General features: G+C 38.9%; 1 protein-coding gene across 9 annotated transcripts in view; it reads right to left on the bottom strand.

Annotated features, from left to right (window-relative positions):
- Positions 1-3,950: 3,950 nt before the first annotated feature.
- The window catches only part of ERG (ETS transcription factor ERG), a 148,160-nt gene continuing 128,015 nt past the window's right edge, over positions 3,951-24,095 (bottom strand). For 5 of the 9 annotated variants that reach the window (XM_071753003.1, XM_071753013.1, XM_071753054.1 and 2 more), the window contains 7 exons: positions 21,005-21,208; positions 19,970-20,050; positions 17,886-17,957; positions 11,694-11,762; positions 11,280-11,336; positions 9,281-9,328; positions 3,951-6,459 (listed from right to left, as the gene is read on the bottom strand). In XM_071753003.1, the coding sequence (XP_071609104.1) occupies positions 5,939-6,459; positions 9,281-9,328; positions 11,280-11,336; positions 11,694-11,762; positions 17,886-17,957; positions 19,970-20,050; positions 21,005-21,208 (1,052 nt within the window). In that variant the 3' untranslated portion in view covers positions 3,951-5,938. The remainder of the gene's footprint in view (positions 6,460-9,280; positions 9,329-11,279; positions 11,337-11,693; positions 11,763-17,885; positions 17,958-19,969; positions 20,051-21,004; positions 21,209-24,095) is intronic. The other 4 variants (XM_071753036.1, XM_071753046.1, XM_071753028.1 and 1 more) reach the window with 3 other exon arrangements.

Below are 24,095 nucleotides of genomic sequence, written 5' to 3'. Positions count from 1 at the left end.
GGGCTTCTGAAGCCCAGTATCACTTCTGGCAGTCTTTTCCTCATGTCTCAGGTGGCCAAAGGGTCTACATGGTATCAGCTTGTTTGCTGATACAAACTGGTCATTAGTTTTGCAAAACTTTGTGAAAGAACTGGATGAATGATATGTCTAAAACTGAAAACTTGTATTTCATATTGCCTTAGGACTTCTTTGAAACCTTAAAGAATCATGGCAGTCATTTAACCTTGTCCTAGAATTTTGTATGTATCTTCTGCAGAGCAGTTTGAAGTTTCTAATGGAGAAGAACGAAACCTTAATAATGTAGAAAATTGGAAAAGTATAGGCATTTTTTTCTGCAATCCTACTCATGGTTTTCTAGTACTAACAACAGACTGGGAACCCTGTGGATACCCATGTTCTGACTGAAGCAGCTTTCAGTCTGACCAGGACACAGACAGAACACAGCCAAAATAAACACTGCACAGTTCGGTGAGGTGAGCTGGTGGGATTAGTGCAGCAGGTTCACAACAACATTTTGGAAAAAACTTTCTAGTTGTTTTTTGGTGGAAAGATCCAAGGAAGGGAGGCTTTTGTGTTCACAAGAAAGTGTTCCAAACAAAGAAGAACGTGTAAGTCCATTCAGAACTGAAGGGGTGAAGGGTCTCTTCAAGATGAGGGTAAAAGCACATTAACTGCTTGACTGAGAAGAGGCATAGACTCCAGCAGGAAGGATTTGGCAGTGAAAGAAGTCATAGATAGAAATAGTTCAGACAGCAGAAGACATCAGGCCTGCTCATGTATAGAGACATTAAAAAAAAAAAAATAGAACCCATTAACAATTATCAGAGAAGAAGAGGGATAGGTTTGTGAAGTGGAATATGTCTAAACTTGGCTAACATCCAGTCAAAGGGAGCATGATAACCAACTACAAATATTTGGAAAGCCATAAACATTGAGGCAGGCAAGGATGTCTGGAGTGTGATACATGGGGAGCATAATCAGAATAACTTGTAAAATACAAATATCACAGGAAAACAAACAAAACAAAACAAAACAAAACAAGCAACCCTCTTTGAGAATGAGATGGGTTCCCTCTGTATTAAGGGAATGGGTGGAAATACTCTGGAGCTGAGACCTTGTCAAATGAGAAGACAGTTAAGTAAACATCAGTAAGTATACAATAGAAAATAGTTATGTGAGGGTGATAGATGGGGTTTCCAAAGTAGACTTTCGCACTGATTCTTCTAGGATTGTGCATAGAAAATCATTCTGCCCCTTATTCCTCAATGAAATAAATATGGTCCAAGATTCTGGTACACAACACAAGAGCCTGCTTTTGAGAAGTCCTAACTCCAGTGATTTGAAAGTATGTATCAGGCTGATTTCTACCCTAAGCCACCTGGTTGTTTTATTTGATTTTCTTGAAAATATCTGCTTTTAAAAAAAATAATGACCATTACATTTTAAAACAATTTTCTACATTCCATTTTCCCTAATATTAACATTAACCAAAGACAGGCAGGATCTGCTGTGAAGATACCTGAAGTCCCTCTCCACCTCAGACAGTCAGGATTGCTTCAGCAGTTAAAATTTAAAAATGAGTTAAGTGAATCCTTTGGACGGATGAGATGCCATTCAGTGCTTAACAGTGATTTGGGTAAGCAGAGACTATTCTCAGGGCTGTTTCCCTGATGACACCAAAACTTGAGCAGATGGCACAGAAAAAGATCATGGAATCAATTAAACATATACTATAAGGCAGAGTGTTGGGTTTTTTTACCTTATTTTATGTATCTGTAATTAAAAATATATCTCAAAATTAGATCTTAACTGTGTAAGAAACAGTCTGAGCAAGAAGATTTTGCAGAAGAAAGTCTGAATTACTGAGGATCCATGTGTTCCCCTGTTTAAAAAGCATGTGGCATTTGAGGTACCCAACGTGGGCTTTTCTGAATGTGGAAAAGTGTGGGGAATGAAGGAATTCATTACAGACGTGCTGTGCTGTTCTTCCCTTAAGAATCACAGTACAACTGCTGTAAAATACATCCTTCAAAGGCATTTTTTTATATACACTCTAAGAAGAATTTAATATCAGGAGAAGTATCTTGAAGAACGGTGATATTTGAGTTTCCTAACTCTACTTTTAAAACTTTTCTCACTGTCACTTCCCATGTTACATTGTAGCTTCTCAGTCAGATGTGTATTTCTTGGTGAAAGGCAAGTAAACAAATATATATATATATATATACATATATATAAATTTCAGGGAAAATAAAGTTTCTACTTTCAGAGCAGTGTTCAATGTGCTATAATAAAGTATGACACTTGACTGATAACTGACTTTAAAAGAAGTTCTGATTGAGCAAAATTTATCAACATGACCAACCTGTAGAAATGTGAACTCATCAAGGCCATGTTGTCCATCCAGATGCTTAAGTGGCAAACAGACTGCATGTCCAGCTGAGGTCTTGGGGTCTGGCTGAGCCTCACATGAATGTCTCTCATGATTGCAGAGTTGCTCCATCCCTTGTCATGGTCATAGGAATCAGCCCCTAAAACTCTGGCCTCACTCCAGTCTTCCAGGGTCCCAGTTGCAGGGCTAGACTGGGTATCAGGCAGTGAGCAGCAGACACTAAATACACCATGTTCCCTCTGTGAGTGCCTTGGGATGTCTTGCCCTCCAGCAGGAAGACCCTATGGGATGACTGCTGCCCCTGGGGTAGAGAGGCTCTGCAGGTGGAAAAGCCACCCATCCCAGTGCAGCAGCAGTAGGGACTCTGCATCTTTCACTCTCCTTTTTATCCTCTGGTTGGCAAAATCCAGGTTTTCCAATGCTCCTGGAAAGCTGGGACCTAGTGATGTGGAAAGTTGTAGCCCTAAGACAGGTGTCCTGTTCTGGTTCACCAGTGAGCTCACCCCTGGCCTACTGTAGATTTTGCTCCTCATCATAAGGAATCTCCATCACACTATCTGCTAGGACTCCATCCTTGTTCCAGGATTTGGACCCTTTCTCTTAACGTCAGGATGTTGTTCCCATTGTACATGATAGCAGCCAGGCAACACAATCTGGAAAACCTGCAGGCAGCATTGTGAGCACTGGGGATGCTTTGGAGGCCTCCAGGCATGTCCTTGCCAACCTAAATAAAGACGGTTGTTTTATCTGGATTTTTAAGTGTTTAATTAAAAGGTGGTTCAACAATACACTCACTGTTTTTTTGAGTTGGGAAGTACACATGAAGTAGATAGCAAGCATCTGTAGATGTATTTTCACTGAAAGGCAAGCTATTATTCTTACAGTCAGCATGTAGGTGTGCCTGCCATAGCTTTCTAAAATTGTGAGTGACTAAACTGTTCCAAGTGTTCAGTTTTTCTTAGCTTTCTATAAGTTTGGTTTTTTTTTTTAAGAGATACAGACTTAGAACTCCTATTTCCCAAACAATCACAAGGCTTATGATGCCACTGCTCAATCTCAAACATTAGTAATATAATCCTGTGTTTGTAAAATGCCACCAAGACACCCATAACATCAGACTCTGGCAAGCAGGTTCCCATTGCACAGCACCCATTAATGCACCACAAAACAGATATATGGGACATTTGCTATAAAACCTGATACTACGCCCATTTTGTCTGAAAAATAGACAAAAGAAGAGCAAAAAAAAGAGGGCTACAGTTGGAGGTCTGAGCTGTTTCGGGTCTCTGCAGTAAACACTGCCTGCTGTGGAGGGACACTCATAAATGTCAGTGCTGATTTTCCAGACCAGTTCTTCAGCTGGTGTTGCAAAAAAAATGGAGTCATGCCATTAGGCACCAGATGTAGTTTTGGGGCCCAGGGTGCAGTGTGGGAAGCCTCTAAGTCTAGAACAGACAGAAAACATCCTGCCTTGTGTAAACAGCCAGGACAGGATTGACTGCAATAACAAATTAAGAAGCTACCATACACTCAGTTCTAAAGTGAGGAATAATGGAAATTATTCATTATTCACTTTATTTACTAATAATGATACAATATGTATTAATAGCAAGGGGGCATGGTCATTCAACATATGATTCAGTATGAAAATACATCTCAGGGTAAGATTATGTTGCATAATCTGATGGCAACAAAGGATAATTTCTGTGTGTCAGTTCTTCCTTTGAGGAAGAACAGATGTCAATTAACATTTCATTGTCAATCTTGGCCATAAAGTTGCCAAAGACTTGGGCATGGCTGCAACCTCTGGGCAAAAGAAGCTCAAGGTAAGAATGGCAAGGCACTGTTAAAGAAGGGCTTTGAGTATTTTAGTAGAAATGTCTGGCAAAGAAGATACACAGCACCTGTCCACTTTGAACTTAGTCTAAGCTTTGCTATTTGGTCCTACCTTTTCATTATTGTCAGATGTCACATGTTTTAAAATAAAGTCCCTAGCATATTTACACCCAGTGAGTAGATGATCTGATAGGTGTGTCAAGCACTAAAAATGCAAATGCAAACTACAGTGTCAATCTGAATTGCCATGCTAGGCCAAGCTTATTTTATTGCATACATTCTGCATTCTAAGTACTAATATGTTCATAATGTAAACATTAAGCATACAGAGTTAAAATTCAAGGCCACAATATTTTTGATTGTCCCTTTTTTGTGTCTTTGGTTGGCCGAGATCAACTCGTAGTGTATAAATGCATAAGTTATATAATAATTATATAAAAAGGAAAAAATAACATTGACTTGTATACTTCATTCTGACAAACGCACAGCGTTCGCGACTCGATAAAGAAAAACTGGCGCCCGCCTAACAAAAATACTTAAATGATTTCTGATTTTGGCAGTCAGGGGTTGTCTCTTGCTTAACCAATAGAAAACAAACTCCCTTAATAATGATGAGGTTCGAACTGGTAACTTTTAAATACCAAACACAATTCCAGTTTTACTTTTTTTTTTCTTTTTTTCTTTTTTTTCTTTTTAAAGAGATGCATATTCTGATTTCTGAATTCTTCTGCTTTTCCCTTTTTTCACTTATTTTATTACTACAAAAATCAAGTCTCTTTCTCCTGTAATACTGGGAATGGTATGATACTGAGCAATATGTTTCACAAGTTCAAACAAATGTTTCTTCATAGTCCCAACACTACTACGTTTTCAGTCTTCAGTCTCTACTGGTAAAGAAGGTTTTTTTCTCCCATTCTCACCACCTTTTTCCTCCTCTTTTCCTTTTCTGCTTCCTCTGTCAGGTGCAGGCCTCTGATCTACTATCATACACTTGCCCTTCAGCACATTCTCATTTCCAATGTTTGGCTCAGGGTTCCTGTAATACTGTCAAGGAATCTCAAAGTTTAGGTTGTCTTCACAGTTTGAATAGCTGATAACACCCTGTTGAATGGCATGCATTTAATTTTAACCAAAACAATGTTGTTATATTCCAAATCAGCTTCCACACTAAACCAGTTTCTTTTGTTGATATGTTTTGATTTTTTTAAATACAGGTAGGCTTTTTTGTCTTTTTATTTTTTTCCCCCTTCTTCCCCTCTCTTCTGTAATGATTCATATATTGTATGTTAGGTCACTATAGACTTATCCTTATATTGCTGTAGTATAGTCCCAGTTTTGCACTAACAAGATATCAAACTTTACACATAAGCTTATCAACTTTTTAAGACCACTGGCTTTTGCAGGTTTTCCTTATCATTTCATGCTTTTACCTACAATAGTCTCTTGCTAATTGGTCCACGGAGTCGATGCCCATATACATTACATTTTAGTATCTTAATACTTCTCGAATATCTCCTTTAAATCCCTACTACAAAGAGTCTTTTTGACATCTATTTTTCACTGTGTTTTTTTCCCAGCCAAACCTTCACTTGTCTCTTTAGGCACTTTTAATTCGTGTACTCCAATAGAGTTCTTTACAATTCATCAGGGAGTGTATCCCAGCGGGAAGTGTCTTTGTTTGCTTTTTATGGTGTTTCTTTGTTTCCCCACTTAGTAGTAGGTGCCAAGATGAGAAGGCATATGAGCAGCTGGCAGCCTGGTGTTGGGGTAGATACCTCCAGTTGGTGAATTCCAGTATGGATTAGGAGCAGCGAAAAAGCTGGACGATGTTACAGGCAAAGCAGGGGGGTGGGTAGCTACAAAGTTCATCTTCTGAGGGTGTGCATGATAGGAGCTCATGTAGGGCAGGTCTGAAGGGTATTTGTACATGGATGACTCCGGGGGGTGAGGCTGGAGAGCCTGAGCGATTCCATGGAAATCAAATTTGTAGGCGTAGCGCTTACCATGAACCTTAGTCATAATATTTTTATCGTAGTAGTAGCGAAGCGCACGGCTGAGTTTGTCATAGTTCATGTTAGGTTTGCTTTTCCTCTCCCCCCAGCGCCGAGCCACTTCGTCGGGGTCGGTCATCTTGAACTCCCCGTTGGTGCCTTCCCAGGTGATGCAGTTGGAGTTGGAGCTGTCCGAGAGGAGCTCCAGCAGGAACTGCCAGAGCTGTATCTGCCCACTCCCTGCAGGCAGAGACAAAAGATGTGTGTCAGGACTAGTGACTCAAGGATGTTAAGACATCATCAGTTCTTCCAGGCTCTCACGTAGGACCCAGCTAGGAAACCTCCCAATGTCTGTTCGTGCTTCTTACTCTTAACTAGTACCCTCTCTCCCAGCCTCAAGAAATCCTAAAGAGCAGAGATAATGGTATATGTGTCATGTTTTCCCACTTCTGAGTGCCAGAATGCCATCGCATGGAGATTTAATGGTTACCTAATGTCATTCAGTGCAGACAACCGATGGGGAAATAATACAGCGCTCATTTAGGAAACTAATCTCTAAAGTTCAGGACAAACAGCTTTCACTTGCGTAACATTTTGCTTGTTCTCACAGCATTATGTTGCAACTAAATGTTCTCTGCTATGGAATAAGCCTACATAAAATGGAGAAGTTTAGAGAAAGCTGGGCTCGTGCCAAACCATATCATCCCTTTGCAGCATTCGGGGAAATGCAGAACGGAAACTTATTAGCTTGCTGTTGCATTGCATACAATCTTAGGGAAAAACATTTGCAAGAACAGTGAAAAGGTCCATAAAATATGTTCTTGTCATCATTCTGTGTCAAATGAGTTTAAATGATTATTAAAGCTAAGATTTAAAATGTTGATTTTTTTTTTTTCCTCCCTCCTCTGCCAATTTCATGTTAAAAAAATTTTTTTAGTCTGCTGTCAACTTTGCAGAAGTCTGTTTCCCAGAGTTACAGAAATTAGATTTGACCATTTTAAGCAATGGAAAGTATATTTGAAAGGGCCTTGCCACTGATATTCATGTTAAAAGCTTAGCATTTCTTAATAAAGCAGCACTGAAATGATGCAAAATACAGCTGAAGCAGCTTGTAAGGCAATCTGTTTCACAAGCACAATGTCAGCAGAATTTGCTAACCAGCTTGTATGTGCTAACTTCTAAGTACATCTTTGACCAGGAATCAGTTGGTTTTTTTTTTTTTTCCAAACCAGATATGTGAGTGTAATAAACAAACTTTTCTTTAGAAATCTTATAGTGGTGAATTCTAATACCAAGTTAGAGCAGCATCTGAAATCCATTAGCAGTTTATCCTTCAGTGCAACTGAAACCCATGTTCTTTTAAATTATGTTTATCCAAACTGCCCTTAATGAATTTCTTCTGTTCCATTAACATGCATTAAGTAAACAAACAAACAAAAGAATCCATGGTATGAGCAAGGCATGCAAGTTTTAATACACGAAACATAACAAGAGGATTAGCCTTTGAAAATCAATAAACAGTTCAGCACTGGACAAAACACAAATTTTTGAATAAGCAATCCAACACATGTTCTAACATAAACACTTGCCTTCCAAATGTAATATACAGTCCTATGAAAATAAATGGTTGCTGTCAATTTCCTTTTAATGAGAGAGTAATTTCACAAACTTATAAACACACAAAACATGGTAACGCACAGGAAAATGTATAGGAATTCCATATCCAAATGTTAAACAAGTATCCCAATCCAGACCGCGTTAGTGTCTTTCACAGGAATGAAGGCTACCAAATGGACACTTGACAAAACTGCAAGTTATGGTTTGCCAAAAAATTAAAGAGAGGTAGCCCCCCACTTCAGTTAAGATCACCCATTACCTTAGGCCATTTGGAAAATACTCTTCTTAATGCTTATTTATTTGGTTTCCTATTCATGCAAAGCTGTTTGGAAAGTAAGCTAACCTAGAATTGTTTGATGTTATTGGAAGTAGTGATAGGAAATGGACCAGTATTTTGGCAATTTCATGCCTAAAAAGCTGTATGGTTTTTTGTATGGTATGGTTGTAAAAAGAAACATGACTGCTGAGGTCTGAGGAGACCTGTAATGTGGAACAAGGAACACTGTGCCCTGTGGCTGTTAAAGAAGGGAAATAGGAAGTGGCACATACAATGTCAATCCATTGTGGCAGATTATGATGTTGATTATGGTGGTGTATGGCCACAGTGTGTCCTGTGGACTCAGAGCAGCAACAGTGAAATCTGCACTTTCACAATCAGTATTATTAACTCCCCCAAAAGGTTCCTCATCTCTAGCTAAAATATACTACAAGCCCCTGTCCACAATGTGCAGCATTGCCTTCTTCTTAAAATGGGAGAACATTTTTGAAGTGTTTAATCCAATTATTCTTTGCACATAGATTGTGCTTTCCTGTTTTTTCCCTATATATTTTTGCTGGTTTGGGTTACTTATCCCCAAAATATACATTTTTCAAGGTCAGTATAACATTGTATTGTGAATAAAAGATTATTCTATTGTAAGTATCATAATCCACGACACAAATGACACAGATTGGTATAACACTCATAGCCTTCTGGAGGCGTACCTGGAGACCACATGGGATATATTACAGCACTTAGCAAAATCCTGCTGTTTGGGCAACTGAAGTGAACTATTGACATGGTGAGTTCAAATATATCAAATGAGGTATGTGACTGATTGAATGAAACCATCTACTCCAGGATGATTTGAATAGCCCTTTACAGAGGGCTATATTAACTATGTCTCAAATGAATACTGTAGGAAATAAAGAGACCTAGCTCATATGTAGACACCTACATTAAGGTACATGAGTTTATGTGTCTTAATCTCTGACCTCAGTCCTACTCTTATGTCACAAATTTAGAAACCTTGAATAGCATCACTTTGGATACCATCAGCTCCCACCAAGTCATACTGAGAAGCAGTAAAATCAGTCACATCACCTTCCATGCCTGGCCTTAAAGCTGGAGTGGGGACACTAGCAGTGAATAGAGACCCTCCTAAACAGTAATATCCCTTCTCACCTGGATTTGCAAGTCGGCTGCTGGTCGGTCCAAGAATCTGATACGGATCTACAAAATTGTAAAAGAAAGGTTTCAAATCAGATAACAATGACATCAAGTGTTTCACGTCTTATTTTTCATCCTTCGAAGAGACAGTATATACCACATGAGGGGACAGCAGGTCCAGCACTGGGGAAAGCAGTTCCTTTCTCTGCATCACAATAGTTGCATATTTCCCTTTAAAACTGGCTGTGCAAGTGAACAATTGCTAGGATACACATTTGCCTTTTGTGCTGCATTAGAGTGAAGAAATATATATTCAGACATGCTGTAAATTTGGCCCAGAAGTATTCTGATTACTACTTAAATAAGATACACATACACACAAGCACCCTTTAGTGTTATCAACCCCTGCAGTATGTCAGGGCTCAGAGGCACAGAGGTGAGAGGGCCCCCATGAAGGACAGCAGCCTCTCTTCTTGTGAGGCCACATTTCTTTTGCCCGAGCACTGCTAACTTTCTGTGGCAAAAGAGCCTTCAGAAGAGGGATGAAAATGTGTGGCTAGTCCTGGGTGATGTGGCTGGGTCTATTCTTAGCGACTGGAGTACAGTGAGGGATCCCCTGTATGAACATTGCAGCTGGGGTTTTCAGGAGAACCTGTGCCAGCCACAGGATCATGGTATGGTTTGGGTTGGAAGGGACCTTAAAGATCATCTTCAGTTCCAACTCTCATGCAGGGGTAGGGACACCTTCCACTAGACCAGGTTGCTCAAAGCCCTGTACAACTTGGCCTTGAGCACTTCCAGGGACCATCTCTATGTCATCCTCAGGAAACTCCCTCCTGAAATGAAAAATTACTTTGGGCTACGTTGAAATACCACAGGAAAAAGGGAAGGCTGCGGCTTACGTACAAAAGTCAAAGCAATTGGCTGTAAGCACAGCCTGGAGCCTCTCAATGAATGATCCTATTACTGGGCTGCCTCGTCTGCACACCACTGCTCTCAAACAGCCACCAGTTTTACAGGCAAGGATAAGATCAGGTTACAATCCTTATATATTTAAATAACCTGTTCACACAAAACCATTAAATGGTGGAAAGAACTTACACAAATAATGAATACATTTCTTCAAAGATTCTCATGGTTGAAAGACCAGATAATATAAAATGCTATTTGGACAAAAAGTAATATAATACTTCCCAGGCAGCATGCATATGAATTAAGGAGATGCAGTGTCTTATTTAGCTATAACAAATACAAGAGTAATTATTTGAAATCCTTGTGATCAACACAGGTTCAGAGTCTTCTGAGCTAACAATATCTTCCAAATCTCTGTTATTTCCTATTTCTACTCTTTTGCTCTTAACAAAAGCCATAACTGACCCAGAATCTCTGTAGTGCTTTCTAGTTACCTGCCCAAAGCACAGCCTAGTTCACACTAAGGGAATATGTCCTACCCAATGAATTATCTGCTTTGCAAATACAAAATGCACCCATTTAGCAAAACCACTTGTCTACAAAAACTCCTAAGCTTCTGGTTTCTCCTCAGTTTCCCAATGGTTTAAGAGTCCTTCTCACTTTCCTGTCTAATTTCAGGACCCTGGTTCAGGTAGATTTCTGTATGCTGTAAACCATTTTGCTTCCTTTGCTCATGCCTATTTTCCAGCTGCTAGCATTTCAACTACTGTGGAGCATATGTGACATCTTTACCTTCCACCTTTGTACCCAAACTGTACATAGGTACTTTGCTTAACAGCTTTTTCATTCTGCAAGATCGTAATTGACATTAAACATTACTAAAACCAACTTTCAATGACCATGGGAACCTCCATCTCAGATCCAGATGTAGAGCCAACTCATACACATCTGGGGATTTAGTGGTCACTATGTGGAGATCTCATTAGTGGTCATCTCATTAGTGGTCAGATCAGATGCTGCTATTTGCTTCTAGTTGGTAGGTCCTCCTCATCATGATCAACACTGTCATACTCAGGCATAATTCAAACAAAATTACACCCACCTAACTGAGGACGCTGGTCTTCTGTTTTGGGAACTGTTGAGGATGATGGCTGAGTAGCTGAAAATGAAAAAAGCCCATGTAGTTATTTTTTCAATCTTGAAGGTGGTCACCAAACCTGTGATAGATCACAGGCCTGTGACTCCTGCTTCTCACCCCTCAATGAGGGTCACAGTAGGATTTAGCTTTATTAAGGCAATAGGATCAAGGACTGATGAAGCCTGAGTTCAAAAATGACATGGATGCCCCTGTCACTCCACTAAGTACACAGCTAGCAGGCTTTGCAGACAAGGCACACCTGAAAAACCTCCAGAACTGAAAGCTGAGGTAACTCCTAGCAGTTCACTTCAGAGGCTACCAAGGTTGCACCAGATGTGCATCAGGCCCACAGGTGAGCAATATGCAGATGTGCTTTACCTTTTGACTGAGGACTGGCATGGGTGTGACTTGTCCATGCTGATCTCCTGGCTTGCTCATAAGGCAAATCTGCAGAGGAAAAATACAGTGATTCATTAAGATAGGCATGAAATGTTTATGTCCATAAGGGGCACGTTCCTAGGGGAGCCATTGGCTTGGAAATATTGCTGAAATAGGAAGGACACTCCTTGTTAAAACCTTTATCATCTTTATTGTCTCTAAAAATAACAGTACCACATTGCCCTCTGCATTGCTCTTTAGAGGTGCCTATTCTTGATGATGCCTGAATAGCACTGAAATAGCTGGTGCAAATATTCGACATCCTATAGTTTGCCAGGCTCAGACTGCTCCCTTGGGTCTCCTTCCTCTGCCCAGGACACCAAGGAACAAAACACACTGCACATGATGGACAATATAAACTAGTGTCTTGCAGGAAAAGTCCCTCAAGAGATCAGAGCTCAGATTAAACAGTCTACCATTCCCTCCCAATCTCAGCATTAACAATATTTTAAGAGAGACTTTAGTTGATTTAACCTGCCGTTCTTTGTTACTCTGTTGCTGTCATCCCTTGACATTGATCAAACTTGATAGGCTGAGTTTGAGAGTTCCCTTTTCTGCCACCTACTCATAGGAGACATATGTGAGACAACAAAATCTTGATTTTGTCTGTTGTCTGTTGTCTAAACAACTGTGGCATGTCCTTGCACCAGCTCTCCTTGCCATCATCCACTTTGTTGTGCTTCCCCTGGGATCACTCCTCATCCAAGCGCTGTCTTACCCAAGTGCACCCGCTGGTCTCACTCATACTCAGAATCCAGCATTTTGGGCTCATTGATGGATGCACTTCACCAAGCTCACTTGTTTCTCTCCTACTTGTCATTTCAAATTGCTAATAAATCTTTTCACTTTCCCTTCCACACCCCAATATCCTTGCAGATCTTCAGAAACATAATGAGAAACCAGTGAACTTAAATGTTAAACCAATTTACACGTGCTTATATTTTTTCCAAGAAGTGGATAGGTTTTTTTTTCCTGTTTCATCTATTTAAATATTCTTTTCTGCTTATCAGGACAAGCTCCCTTACTTGACAAATGTAAATCTTTATTTGCGTTTTCTTTCATTTACTCATTGCCTCTATTTCATTTAAATACTTTAGCATGTAAAAATAAAGAAACTAAAATGTAAAAGCTTTCTTCATAAAGTATATGTACTGAATTCAAATGTGTATTTATCCTTTGAAATCTTTCTCAGTTGCCTATGTTTTTCTATAGCTGGCTTTAATACATTAGCTAAAATTGCAGCCAAAATCAGAGATTTAGCGTGCCCAGGATCTCAGGGAGGAAGCAGTACCTGCCTGTTAGAACTCAGCTGGTGAAGACAATTTAATTTTTAACTGTACTTGTTTTTTATTTTAGAAATTATGTTTGGAAGTGAAACCAGTTTGGAAGTAAAGAAGCAGTCATAGACTGGCTCCACGCAAAGCAAATATATTTCTGCCCATTTCCAAGCACTTTGAACAGAAGTATCAAATGGAAATAAATTGTCATGTGAAATTCACAACCAAATTGCCTTTAATTTATTTAGTCTGTTTGGCATAAGGAACAGACTGGCACTACCAGCCCTGCAGTCTCCCAGAATCTTACACATCCAAAACTTTGCTTTTGCTGAAATATGCAATTTATCTTTTATCACATTTGAATAACTAATGCCATTTTATCCCTGTTTTCTTGAGAAATATTTGGCAGTCTTGTCCTTCAGAAACTCAAAGAAAATAGTAGGAATTGCATAAGTGCTCATCTCTGAGCAGAACAGTGGTGTGCAGATGAAATGTAACATGCAGATGTCCTGAATAGGATGAGATCAAAACTGCTATTAATTGTTATAATTACAGGTATCTTACAGCCCAAGGACTTTATCACCTGACCAAATCATTCAGAAGGACTCTGGTCATGTTTTCAGGTGTTTCTGAGTTCTGTCTGTCCACTCCTGCCTTGCCTGTCCAGGTCTCTACCACCATGGCAGACTTTCCAGGGAGATTCTGGTGACATAAGGAACCTTTATTTTGCGCCTGGTTCTTTCATTCCTTGACTTTAAAAAACACGGATAAATAGGGGAAAAGATCACACAGAAGATATGTGCTTGTCATTAGGCTGTGCAACTTCTCCCACAATCTCTCCTCTCCTCTCCTCTCCTCTCCTCTCCTCTCCTCTCCTCTCCTCTCCTCTCCTCTCCTCTCCTCTCCTCTCCTCTCCTCTCCTCTCCTCTCCTCTCCTCTCCTCTCCTCTCCTCTCCTCTCCTCTCCTCTCCTCTCCTCTCCTCTCCTCTCCTCTCCTCTCCTCTCCTCTCCTCTCCTCTCCTCTCCTCTCCTCTCCTCTCCTCTCCTCTCCTCTCCTCTCCTCTCCTCTCCTCTCCTCTCCTCTCCTCTCCTCTCCTCTCCTCTCCTCTCCTCTCCTCTCCTCTCCTCTCCTCTCCTCTCCTCTCCTCTCCTCCTCATGGGTGTCAAAACTACTAGACTAGACCTATACACTGACAGGGATGTGTGACACTGTGTTTTCACTTGGTGGCACTTGAAGCCTTAAATATATTTGATACAAATTTAGCACTGTGAGAAAAGTGTTTTGCCTTTAACTCAACACATCATATGTAAAGCTTTCTGACTACGCCCTCGCCATTAAAAGAAAAACCCAGTTATCAGCATTCCTTGAAATAGCACAGAATTCCAGATTCGTTTTTAGTTCATTATGGTGGCTTGATAAACATGTTGCTATCCCAGATAAGCAGCTCTGTTCTTATTCATTAGATACTGGTACAACATGTCCTTATCTTGGGCAGATCTTTGATGGGAATGCTCTTGTTTGATGACCACGTAGACAAACCCATATTAGGTCTTCCTGAGCTTCTGATAGCTTCGTTGTATTTACTTTTAGCTTGCTGAAACCTCATGTTCTGATGTAAAGGTGACTGAAGAAAAATGCCTTTGTCACTACAGTCCATCGCAGGCCCTGCTCATTTCCTATTTTCTATTGTAATGCCTTAACAATGGCAATACTTAATTACTTTCACCACAGTTGGATCCCAGGATCTGGCTAACTCCCATTCAACATTATTTATTCCCCATTCCTCATTTTTGACCTTTTTCATGCTGTCAAGTGATGGTCCCTGGGGTCTACAGTTCCTCTCACTTGAAGGGTATTTTTTTACATCAAAGTTGCTTTGCAGTCTAGCTGAAATGTGTCATTTAACTAAAAGGAAAGGCATGAAATAGGCCAACAAAAATGTTTCTGAACAGAAAACTGAATTTCTGCAGAAAAACTTTTTCTCCTTTCTGATTGAAAACCCTGACTTTAAAGATGCTTGTTAAGTTTAAATTGTAAAAAGATAAAATAAAATTAGTTTGTTGTAGGAAATGTTCAGTTGAGATACACCAGTTTACACAGAAAAATAGGAGAACCCAAATTACAGCTCCCACAAGGAATTGTATCAACACAGGGAGATGCTTTTAAAATTGACATAAAGCCTTTTGTTTTGCAGATGTCGTATTAAATGAGATTTGTATGGAAACAATGAAATTGAGAACTTTAGTATGTCTGATAGGTGGTTTTTTTTTTCAAACTTTGTATTTCAGAGAAAACTAGTATTATTTTTCCATCACAGTTTAGGACGAAACAAATATTGATATCACAGAATCCTCATGAAATTTAAAAAAATCCAGTTTTTGTTCAAGTCTATTGGAAACATACCCAGACAATAGTATTCCTTCACAGCAGACTCATTCTAGTCTTTGCCTGAAAGACTCTCAATTAGTTGGTTATTTCCTGCAGTACACTGAGGTCCCTCTGGTCTTACATTACACGTTAATTCTTTTTGGTAAACTATTGAGAGGTTCAGGCGTCCAGTTTTACATTGCATAGTTGGCAATTTTTTCTGTAGCTATGCCTTGTCTTCTCATCCATATTCATGTCCAGATTCCTCCATGTCATTCAAAGCTCCTGGGTGCTACTAAAACCTGTGACCACAAGGGCCACAGTATGCTTTACTGTTTTATGAAAAGGCCTAATTGTTCTTTTTGTATTCTTTTTCTCAATATTGAGATGAGGCAGATACTTTGTGAGACTCTCTATTTTTAGTAATTATATCATGTTTCTTCATCCTCAGACCCTGAGTTGAATAATTTCAAACTTTTCTATCTTTCAACATGCTTGAAAGATTTTCCATATTCTCATGGCTTGTCCTAAGTGCCTTCTAAATCTGCAGAGAGCCTTTCTGATAAGGGATGATTTACACAACTTTCTGTACAAGGCCACACTGCTGATTTATTTAATGGCACAGTCAGCCTTCCCATATGATCCTCCACTGTGTTTCTTCATTTGTTTACTTTCCCCCCCATACACCCTTTGTCCAACAACTAGAGCAGTGGATTTAATCAGGTAAAAATAAAGATCATAGAATCAAAGAATCACAGAATGGTTTGTGTTGAAAGGGACTTTAAAGACCATGTAGTTCCAGCCCCCCTAAAAGGGCTGGGGCGCATCCTACTAGAGCAGGTTGCTCAAAATCCCATCCAACCTAACCTTGAATACTTCCAGGGAGAGCATGGGCAATGTTTATGCTAAGTTCTTCTTTTATGAGAGAAAAGGGTTGATTTGAAATCAGTAAAATATGCAAATAACTTGTGTCTTATTTATCAACCTGTATTTTCAGCTGTTAACAAACTGCCAGTTTGTTGATCTCTAATAGGGCTTTGGGCACTTGTACAGAGACCACTTAGAGAAATCTCTAGTTTTACGTAATGAAAAAAACATGTGCCATCTTTATGTTTTATACCAATTTTTTATGTGTCTTTTCCCCAACTTTTAATAATTCTAAATCATGGCAGAGTATGGTAGAGCAGCCATGACTTAAGATGTCCATTATTTAGGGTTCACTACAGGTTAATTTGTCAGTTCTTGATCTGTTAAAATATTTTGTTTCTTACAACATGCTGATTAAACTTTGATCGTAAATAGTTGCGGGACACTTCGGAAAATGTTTTATGAAAGCTGAATGCCAAATGTATCCAATGGTTTCCTTTCTGTTCGCTACAGCCTGACAAATGCAACAAAACGGTTGATTTTCCTAGAAACCATAGATGTCCTCATGTAATGGTCTGTTGGGCATTTCCTTATCTTTTTAAGTTATCAATTAGCAAATCTGCAAGCATGCATATATACATGTATAGAAGTTTATATAAAATAGTTACTTGTGTATACTCTCCTGGATTATATTGTAGAGTATTGATAAAAGATAGATAAAATATTTACTATCCCAAACCTCCTGTGTTTAATGACAGAATGCATCTTTTTACAAGAGCTCAGTTAATTCAAGTGTACATCCCTTCACAACACCTGGATGCATGCCTCTGGCTCAGTAATAGATTTCCTTTACATTTAGTATTATGCTGCAACTCCTCTTGATGTCTCACAATACTTTGTGCTTATTACTGGAAAACCAAATGTCCAGATTAGGCATTTTTCCAGCATCTGTAGTGGTGAAGGGTGATGGAAAGAAAATCTTTGGCTTCACAGCAATGTCCTCATCTTTAATTATTCCTGTCAACCTTTCACAAACCAGCACACCCACAATACTTTAGTGAGCTTCAAACTTTTGAGAAGAAATTTCTTGTATTTTGATTTTAATTATTTAGTATTTTAAATTCACAATCATACACTCTGGGGTTTACCTGCTTCAAGCACAGATAAAAAGTACATAACACAAGAAATATGTATCCTGTTTTTGAGAATATTTTTTTTCCAATATACTTCAAATCACACTATAAAAGTGGGTATCTTGCCTCATTTTACAGACAGAGAGCTGAAACACATTGAGAAATGACTGCACTGAGACAATGCAACAGAACCAGTCAATACAGCTCTGGTCTTCTCATTCTCTGGTGCTTTACACACTGGACATCATTGCTTCAAAGACAGAGATATGTGGAAGAAACAAACATTAAACTGCTCTATTCAGTAGTCTCTATACAATGATATATGCATACACGTATATATAATGTATGTATATATATATATATATGTTTGTATTCAAAACACAGCCTAAGATTTATGCAAAGAGAGTTGAAGGAGAAAAAGAATTAGATACTTCAAGAGGTGAAATGAGTAAGATCACAGCATACAAAAGGTGATCATAGTTCGTACCTGGCCTGGTTGTAATTCTTTGTGTTGCTTCTGGATAAACTGATGTATTTGGAAAAATAAAAGTGGCACCTCCTAAAGAGAAAGAAGAAGACATAACACCTAAAGATTCATTTTCACAGTCCCTAAGCCCACTGATATTTTCTGTCTTGTAGTGTGTCTAAATAAAGACTGAATAACTTTAATTCCAATAGCCTTTGCACCTGTGTAAATTCATTCAAATTACTGGGTAAGTGTATGTGCAAAATCTGTGTTAAGAGAGGAGAGAGTCAAGTCTACAGTTCTACCCCCATCACAATCACCTTCACCTGGGCAGGCGGTTTCATCTGTCCTGAAAAAATATTTCTTTGCCTTTTCTTTATTAGTTCATGCCCTTCCCTATGAAGTTCATATTTTCAAAAGAGACTGCAGACCTGAGCCAAAGCCTATGGGTGTCTGTGGGAATCTTCTCACAGACTTTGGTCAGCTTTGGGTCAGACCCTCAAAAAATCTCATTCTCTTCACAGAATGAAAAATTAAATACTGAGCTTGATCTAGAAAATGGCATCTCACTTATCTCAAGAACTGAAATTGCTCCAGCTATATCAATAGACTTCTAAGAACCATCTCTATGAACATGAAAAGAGCCATAAGGGTTTGTGCAATTACTGCTAACTTCAAGAACAGGCTCCTGGCTTTTTTAGGGTCCTTTAAAAATCTCACTCCAAAGTTCACCTGCCACCAGAATACCTGATTTTCCTTATTCTTATGGTCAGCATGATACTTACACTCTCAACGACAGAAATATAGACTATCTCATTTTTGTAAAATGAACTTCAAAATATCATTGTCAGTGCACACATGTAGAAAAAGATAACACACAGAACTGCTGAAGAACACTTGCATAACTGTTTGTGGAAATTAGAATTTTGAAAGACAGAGATGAAAAAGACCATTGAGTCAACCTATTTTTATAAAGGGTTTAAGGCTTATTCCAAACTCAATCAAAGTCAATGAATGAAAAATTTTTATTGCTGTTGATGGGGACTGCAGCAGGCCTACAGCCCACAGTAGGATTTTATATAAAAAGACAAGCATGCCGTCTCAGGGAGAGTTCTAATCTAGTTAATTCCTAGCTAGTTTCCTAGCTAGGTAAATCAGTGAAAAAGTAAAGATATCAAAAAGGCATCACAATCCTTTTTTTTTTTTTTTCTTTTTCTTTTGCATTATTCTTTGTATTTCTTTGTATTATCTTTTTCATTTCTCTTAAAGAATTGTTATTTCTGGTCACTGTAGGTAACTAATACACTCAGGCATGATCATGCAATGTTCCAATCATCTTTAATCAGTATGTATATCACCCTATTTGTACAATTCCATGCCATCCTGTGTTGTACAACTGCTAAAGCAAGATAAAATTTGTTCTGAATTATTTTCATAAATATTTTAAGTCACATCCTGAAAGACAGTAGCTTCTGAGGCATGTATTGTATGGTTCTCCTACCTACACTTGTACTTGCCTGGGCCAAATTAACAGAAGGCTGGATATTAACAAAAATCATTTTACATTCAGATCAGAATTAAGTGGAAATTACAATGTAAAATTTGTGGAGTTTCCAGTTCAAGTCCTATATAGCTGACATACATATAGTTGAGATGAGTAACTGCCTGAACAGTAATTTTATTGAATTATATGATATATACTGCATGGGAGGGCAGCCAGTCCCCATTCACCAGAGCTCACAGCACTTAGACAAGTGCTAAAGTGCTTCTGAGCTCCATCAACTTTATAGGCATCATAGACATCACAATGAGACAGAAAGAGAAAAAAAGTCCTCAGAGACAAGGGCTCTCAGCCTGCAGTTTATCATGTGTTAGGGACCCTATTCTCCTGTAGGACACAAGAAATTACCATTTTTGCACCATCAGGCCCTATGTGAATTTAACTTGTTTCTGTGTGCCTGTGCATAAAACACACACAGAGCAAGGAGATGATACTTTTTTCTCCCTCTTGATTTACCATTTCCATTTTTAGCAAGCAACCCATAAAAAGGAACCCTGTGCTTTTAGAAGATGACCTATAGCAATGGGAGCAGTGCCAGCATTACCTGTATTTCTAGCATGCATTAACCGTGGAGAGTTTTGTAAGGCCTTATCAACATCATCTGAAGTCAAATGTGGAAGAGGAGCTACAAAACAAAACAAAAAGCAACACCAAAATGAAAAAAAAACTGTGAATTATCTTTTTAAACCATATTTTCCCCTGACAGGACTGCTTGAATGTGAGCCTACCGACAGTCAGTTTCAGTCTGAAGTTTGGAGAGAGGTACGTGTGCTACAGCTTAAACTAGGGAATTCATTAATTCAGCATTATGAATGCATAATAGTTCTGATTGATTATTGACAATGTGCGTGTGGAGAAGACTGCACCGCACTGGTGTTGCAATGCTCATTTTTTTTTTTTTTATTAAACCATATTCACTTTAACTTCTTTAAACTGATGCCAACTTGCAAAATTTCCTCAAGCTTAGATAAAAGCCCTCAAGCCAGGAATTCACTAGTCCCTTCTTTCCCTTTGAAATGCTAGCCATGCACTACAAGTAATTTGCAGTTAGACTTCAGGGACTGTTCCTTTTTTCCATAAATTTACAGAACTTTCATTGAATTCAGTGAAATCTTCCTGATCCTACTGTCAGTCCTATGCTGTCAGCCCTTGGAATCATGCCTGGAATTCACTTTATGAATCAATGTTTGTACTTTCATTTAGCATTCTCATCATCAATATGGAAAGAAACGAGTATGTGACCAGAAAAAACATTAGCACTGAATCCCATATGATTTTCTTCCTAGAGTATGCTGATGAATATGCTGGGTTTCAATTTGATTTTTCTCTAAGATGGACATGTAGAAATATTCCCTCTTTTCTTTGATGAACATGAGAGAAAGCCAACTGAAATTAGTAACAGTCGTTACATCAAACTCAAAAGGCTTTTGATCAGCCTCCCTGCTATGCTCTTAAGAGCAGCAACATTTTCAGCAGACATTTGAAAACCCAGCTGGGTGTATCCACACCATTAAACCTAAGACACACATCAGCCAAGACTGATTGTAGCCACTAACATAATGACAGAAAACCAGCTTACTCTCTCTGAGGTAGTGTAGGTGTGACAGAAGGATATCTGCATTATAGCTTGGGGTAAGTCGCTGGAAGTCATCTTTGGTCATTTTACACAGCTCCTTCCCATCGATGTTCTGGAACAACAAGATGTCTACATCTGGAAGCCCGTACTCCTTCACCGCCCATTCCAGCCACTGGCGTACGTGGTCCGTGCTCCATAACGTAGGATCTGGTGGTATCACAAAGCAGAAAATTAGGCAGAGAGGGGAGAGTGCTGATGCAGTGCACCGGTATAAAATGAACAGGGAGCACAGACAAACTGGAGAGCCCGTAATCCCCGTTTACTGTCTGTTGGAGACACACAAGGAATCACTTTGGGCTGTTGAGTTCAAGGGAGGAGGCAGTGCAAATGGTGTGAAAAACTACCAGGGAAGAGCTGTGAGCTCCAATTATTAACAGCAAACCCTCTGCTGTTGAACCTGTTCTCCCATGTAGTTCTTTTATAAATTTTTTTTTCCTCACTATTATACACAGATTAACATAAGCTCCTGTCCTCATGCAGAGAATACATTTTAGAAATTATCTGAGAGAGCCCATTAACAGCACTGTGACTCATATCTGAACAGTTTTCAGAGCACTCTGTTGAATTCATATCTTTATTCAAGTGAAATTTCTACTCAACTCAGAAATACTGTTTCTTGGGCTTAGGCTAAGTAAGTACTCATAGATTTGGTTAATTATTTCATGAACTAGAGTGGCTCATATTAAAAGATTCTGCAATTCTTTTCTAGACTGCTGTGATGTACTTCTGTATATAGCATCACCTGCATGGTTTTTTACTTACTACCTGAAGTATTGGCAAAATCATATGGGTTAAAATTACAACTAATCCAGATTTTTCAGGAAACCATAAGGCCAAATGTTTTGGTTTTTTTTTAATGAATACTGAATTTTAACCTTGACTTCTTTTTTTGCCTCTTAACTCCTCCTTTTCTATTCCACTTATGTTCTACTTTTCCCTGTTCTTTTCACCCATCAAAACGAAGTTTCTTGACAACCTGCAGTACACATCCCCATAATGGAAGACAGTTCCTTCCATGAAGAATTTATGATTTTTGCAGAGAAAAGAATAAATTTAAGGAGGAATGAATTCCTCAAGATTTTTTGCCTTCCAACCTAAGCAATTCTGTGATATCCTGAAGACAGAATGGAGCATGCAGTGGTCAAATGGCTGCACTCTGTCACATAAAAGTCTGTGGAGTGGTTGGGATTTGAATGACAACCTAAATATCCTTTCTGTTGCTTAATTCAGTGCCATCCTCTCTCTTTTGACTGTTGTTCAGGGTGGTTTGAAAGAGGTGGGAAGTCTGTCCATGGGCTAGGAACTACTCAGAGTCTGTCAGACTGTTTGCTCGCTCCCAATCATTCACACACTAAATGTTTCTTCTGGCATTTTATGTTCCTGGAAGTCAGAATATTTAATCCTCTGGAGTTTCAGAGGGTTTCTCTGTTCTCTGAAGTATATCAAAAAACACTTAAAATAACCCTTCCATCAGCTATGAAATATGTAGGAACCTCGAGAAATGCAACTCTGGTCAGTAAATCTAGGGTCTGGATGAGATTGCATACAGCAGGGAACTCCAACTACTACATTCAGTCTGGTTTTAAGTAAAAACAAACAAAAACAAAAAACCACCAGGAAGTTTACCAAAAGATAATTTAAAAATTATTCTTAATTATCGTAAGTAGAAAGTTATCATAGCTGGAAATATGTGGTCTGCTTTTTTTAGTCATAAATATTGCCAGATGAACTGCAAACTGCCTCTGTGGTAGTCAAACAAAACCAAATTATTTTATCCATGTATTTCTTCTAGGGACCTCAAAATAGCAAGGCTATTTTGACCATCTTGCTCCTTGAATGTCACTCAAATTCACCTCAAAACACATCTCCAGGAATACACTGTGAAAAAAAAGGATCTCGCTGAGCTCATCATGCAAAGGGTTACTAAAAAGCTGGAAAAAGTGACAACCACTGAGAATATAAATATTTTAGAAGAAAATTTAGAAGAACATTTTGAATTTCAGTATATTCTGCTTCCAGTTAGGCAGGACACTTCATTATTCAGTGCATCCCTCTTCTGTGCTTCAAAATAGAACTGTCAATACCACTGCAGAGGATACTGCAACATATTTGTCCACACTTAGCTTGACAAATAACTGAAATAATCACAGCTTGCAAAATTGGCCACAGTTAGTACTCTTGCATATCTTAGCAACTGAAAAACTGTAAGAATATTAAGCAACATAGCAGTAGCAGAAATGTTTCAGACAGGCACATGTCTACTGGAGAGGAACTAGCAGCAAAACATTCCCTTCTGGTTGCAGGTTGCAGGTGTTGTGTCTATGCTATGTGTATCCAGTGGTTTATGGACACCCACATACGTTAATGACAGTCTAATGCTTGGACTTTGGAAATAAGCATGTTAATTATTTTACAAACTGAGGCAACAAATCTTCCAGCAGAGTTTTATTTGGAGGACAAGGCACACAGGAGTAAATGCCTTCTTGTTCAATTAATTGCTGAATCCGCCAAGCAAGCTTGCCAAGACTAACCAAGAATTTCTCAACTGTGCTCTTAGATTGCAGTAGAGTTGTCAGTTTGCTGCTTAAAATGTTTTACACCACCCAAACTCAGGGGATAACCTAGATAAATGCTTTCCATGCACTGTTTGATTTCATAGAAGCTGTTGTCTTTTTAGCATCCTGAGGGATGGGCTGCATATTTGCAGGCATATGATGTGGTACAGTGATCCTTTCCCTCTCCCCCACACTCTGCACCCAGCTGGTCCATGGTACTAGGAAATGTAAGTGGCTCTTCATTTTGACCACTTTAGGGTGAAATACTCCAAAAGGAACTAGAGAATTCAGACAAGATATGAGTGCCTGTAATCAGCTAGTTCTGTTTCTGAAGTGAGAACAGTTTGAGAAGGTAGCTTCATTGTAGTATTTCTCAGTTTGTTCTCTTATAACCCTGGGAAATTACTGCTCTTTTCTTTCTGATTGTATTACTTTGCCACTTTTCCCCAAATCTTCTTAAGTAATGTTAGTAGACCTAG

Source organism: Heliangelus exortis, chromosome 1 (genome assembly GCF_036169615.1).
Source record: "Heliangelus exortis chromosome 1, bHelExo1.hap1, whole genome shotgun sequence".
In the NCBI taxonomy this organism is placed as follows: Eukaryota; Metazoa; Chordata; class Aves; order Apodiformes; family Trochilidae; genus Heliangelus; species Heliangelus exortis.
Note: the sequence above shows the minus strand (reverse complement) of the source record. Positions and strands in the feature narration are given on the sequence as shown.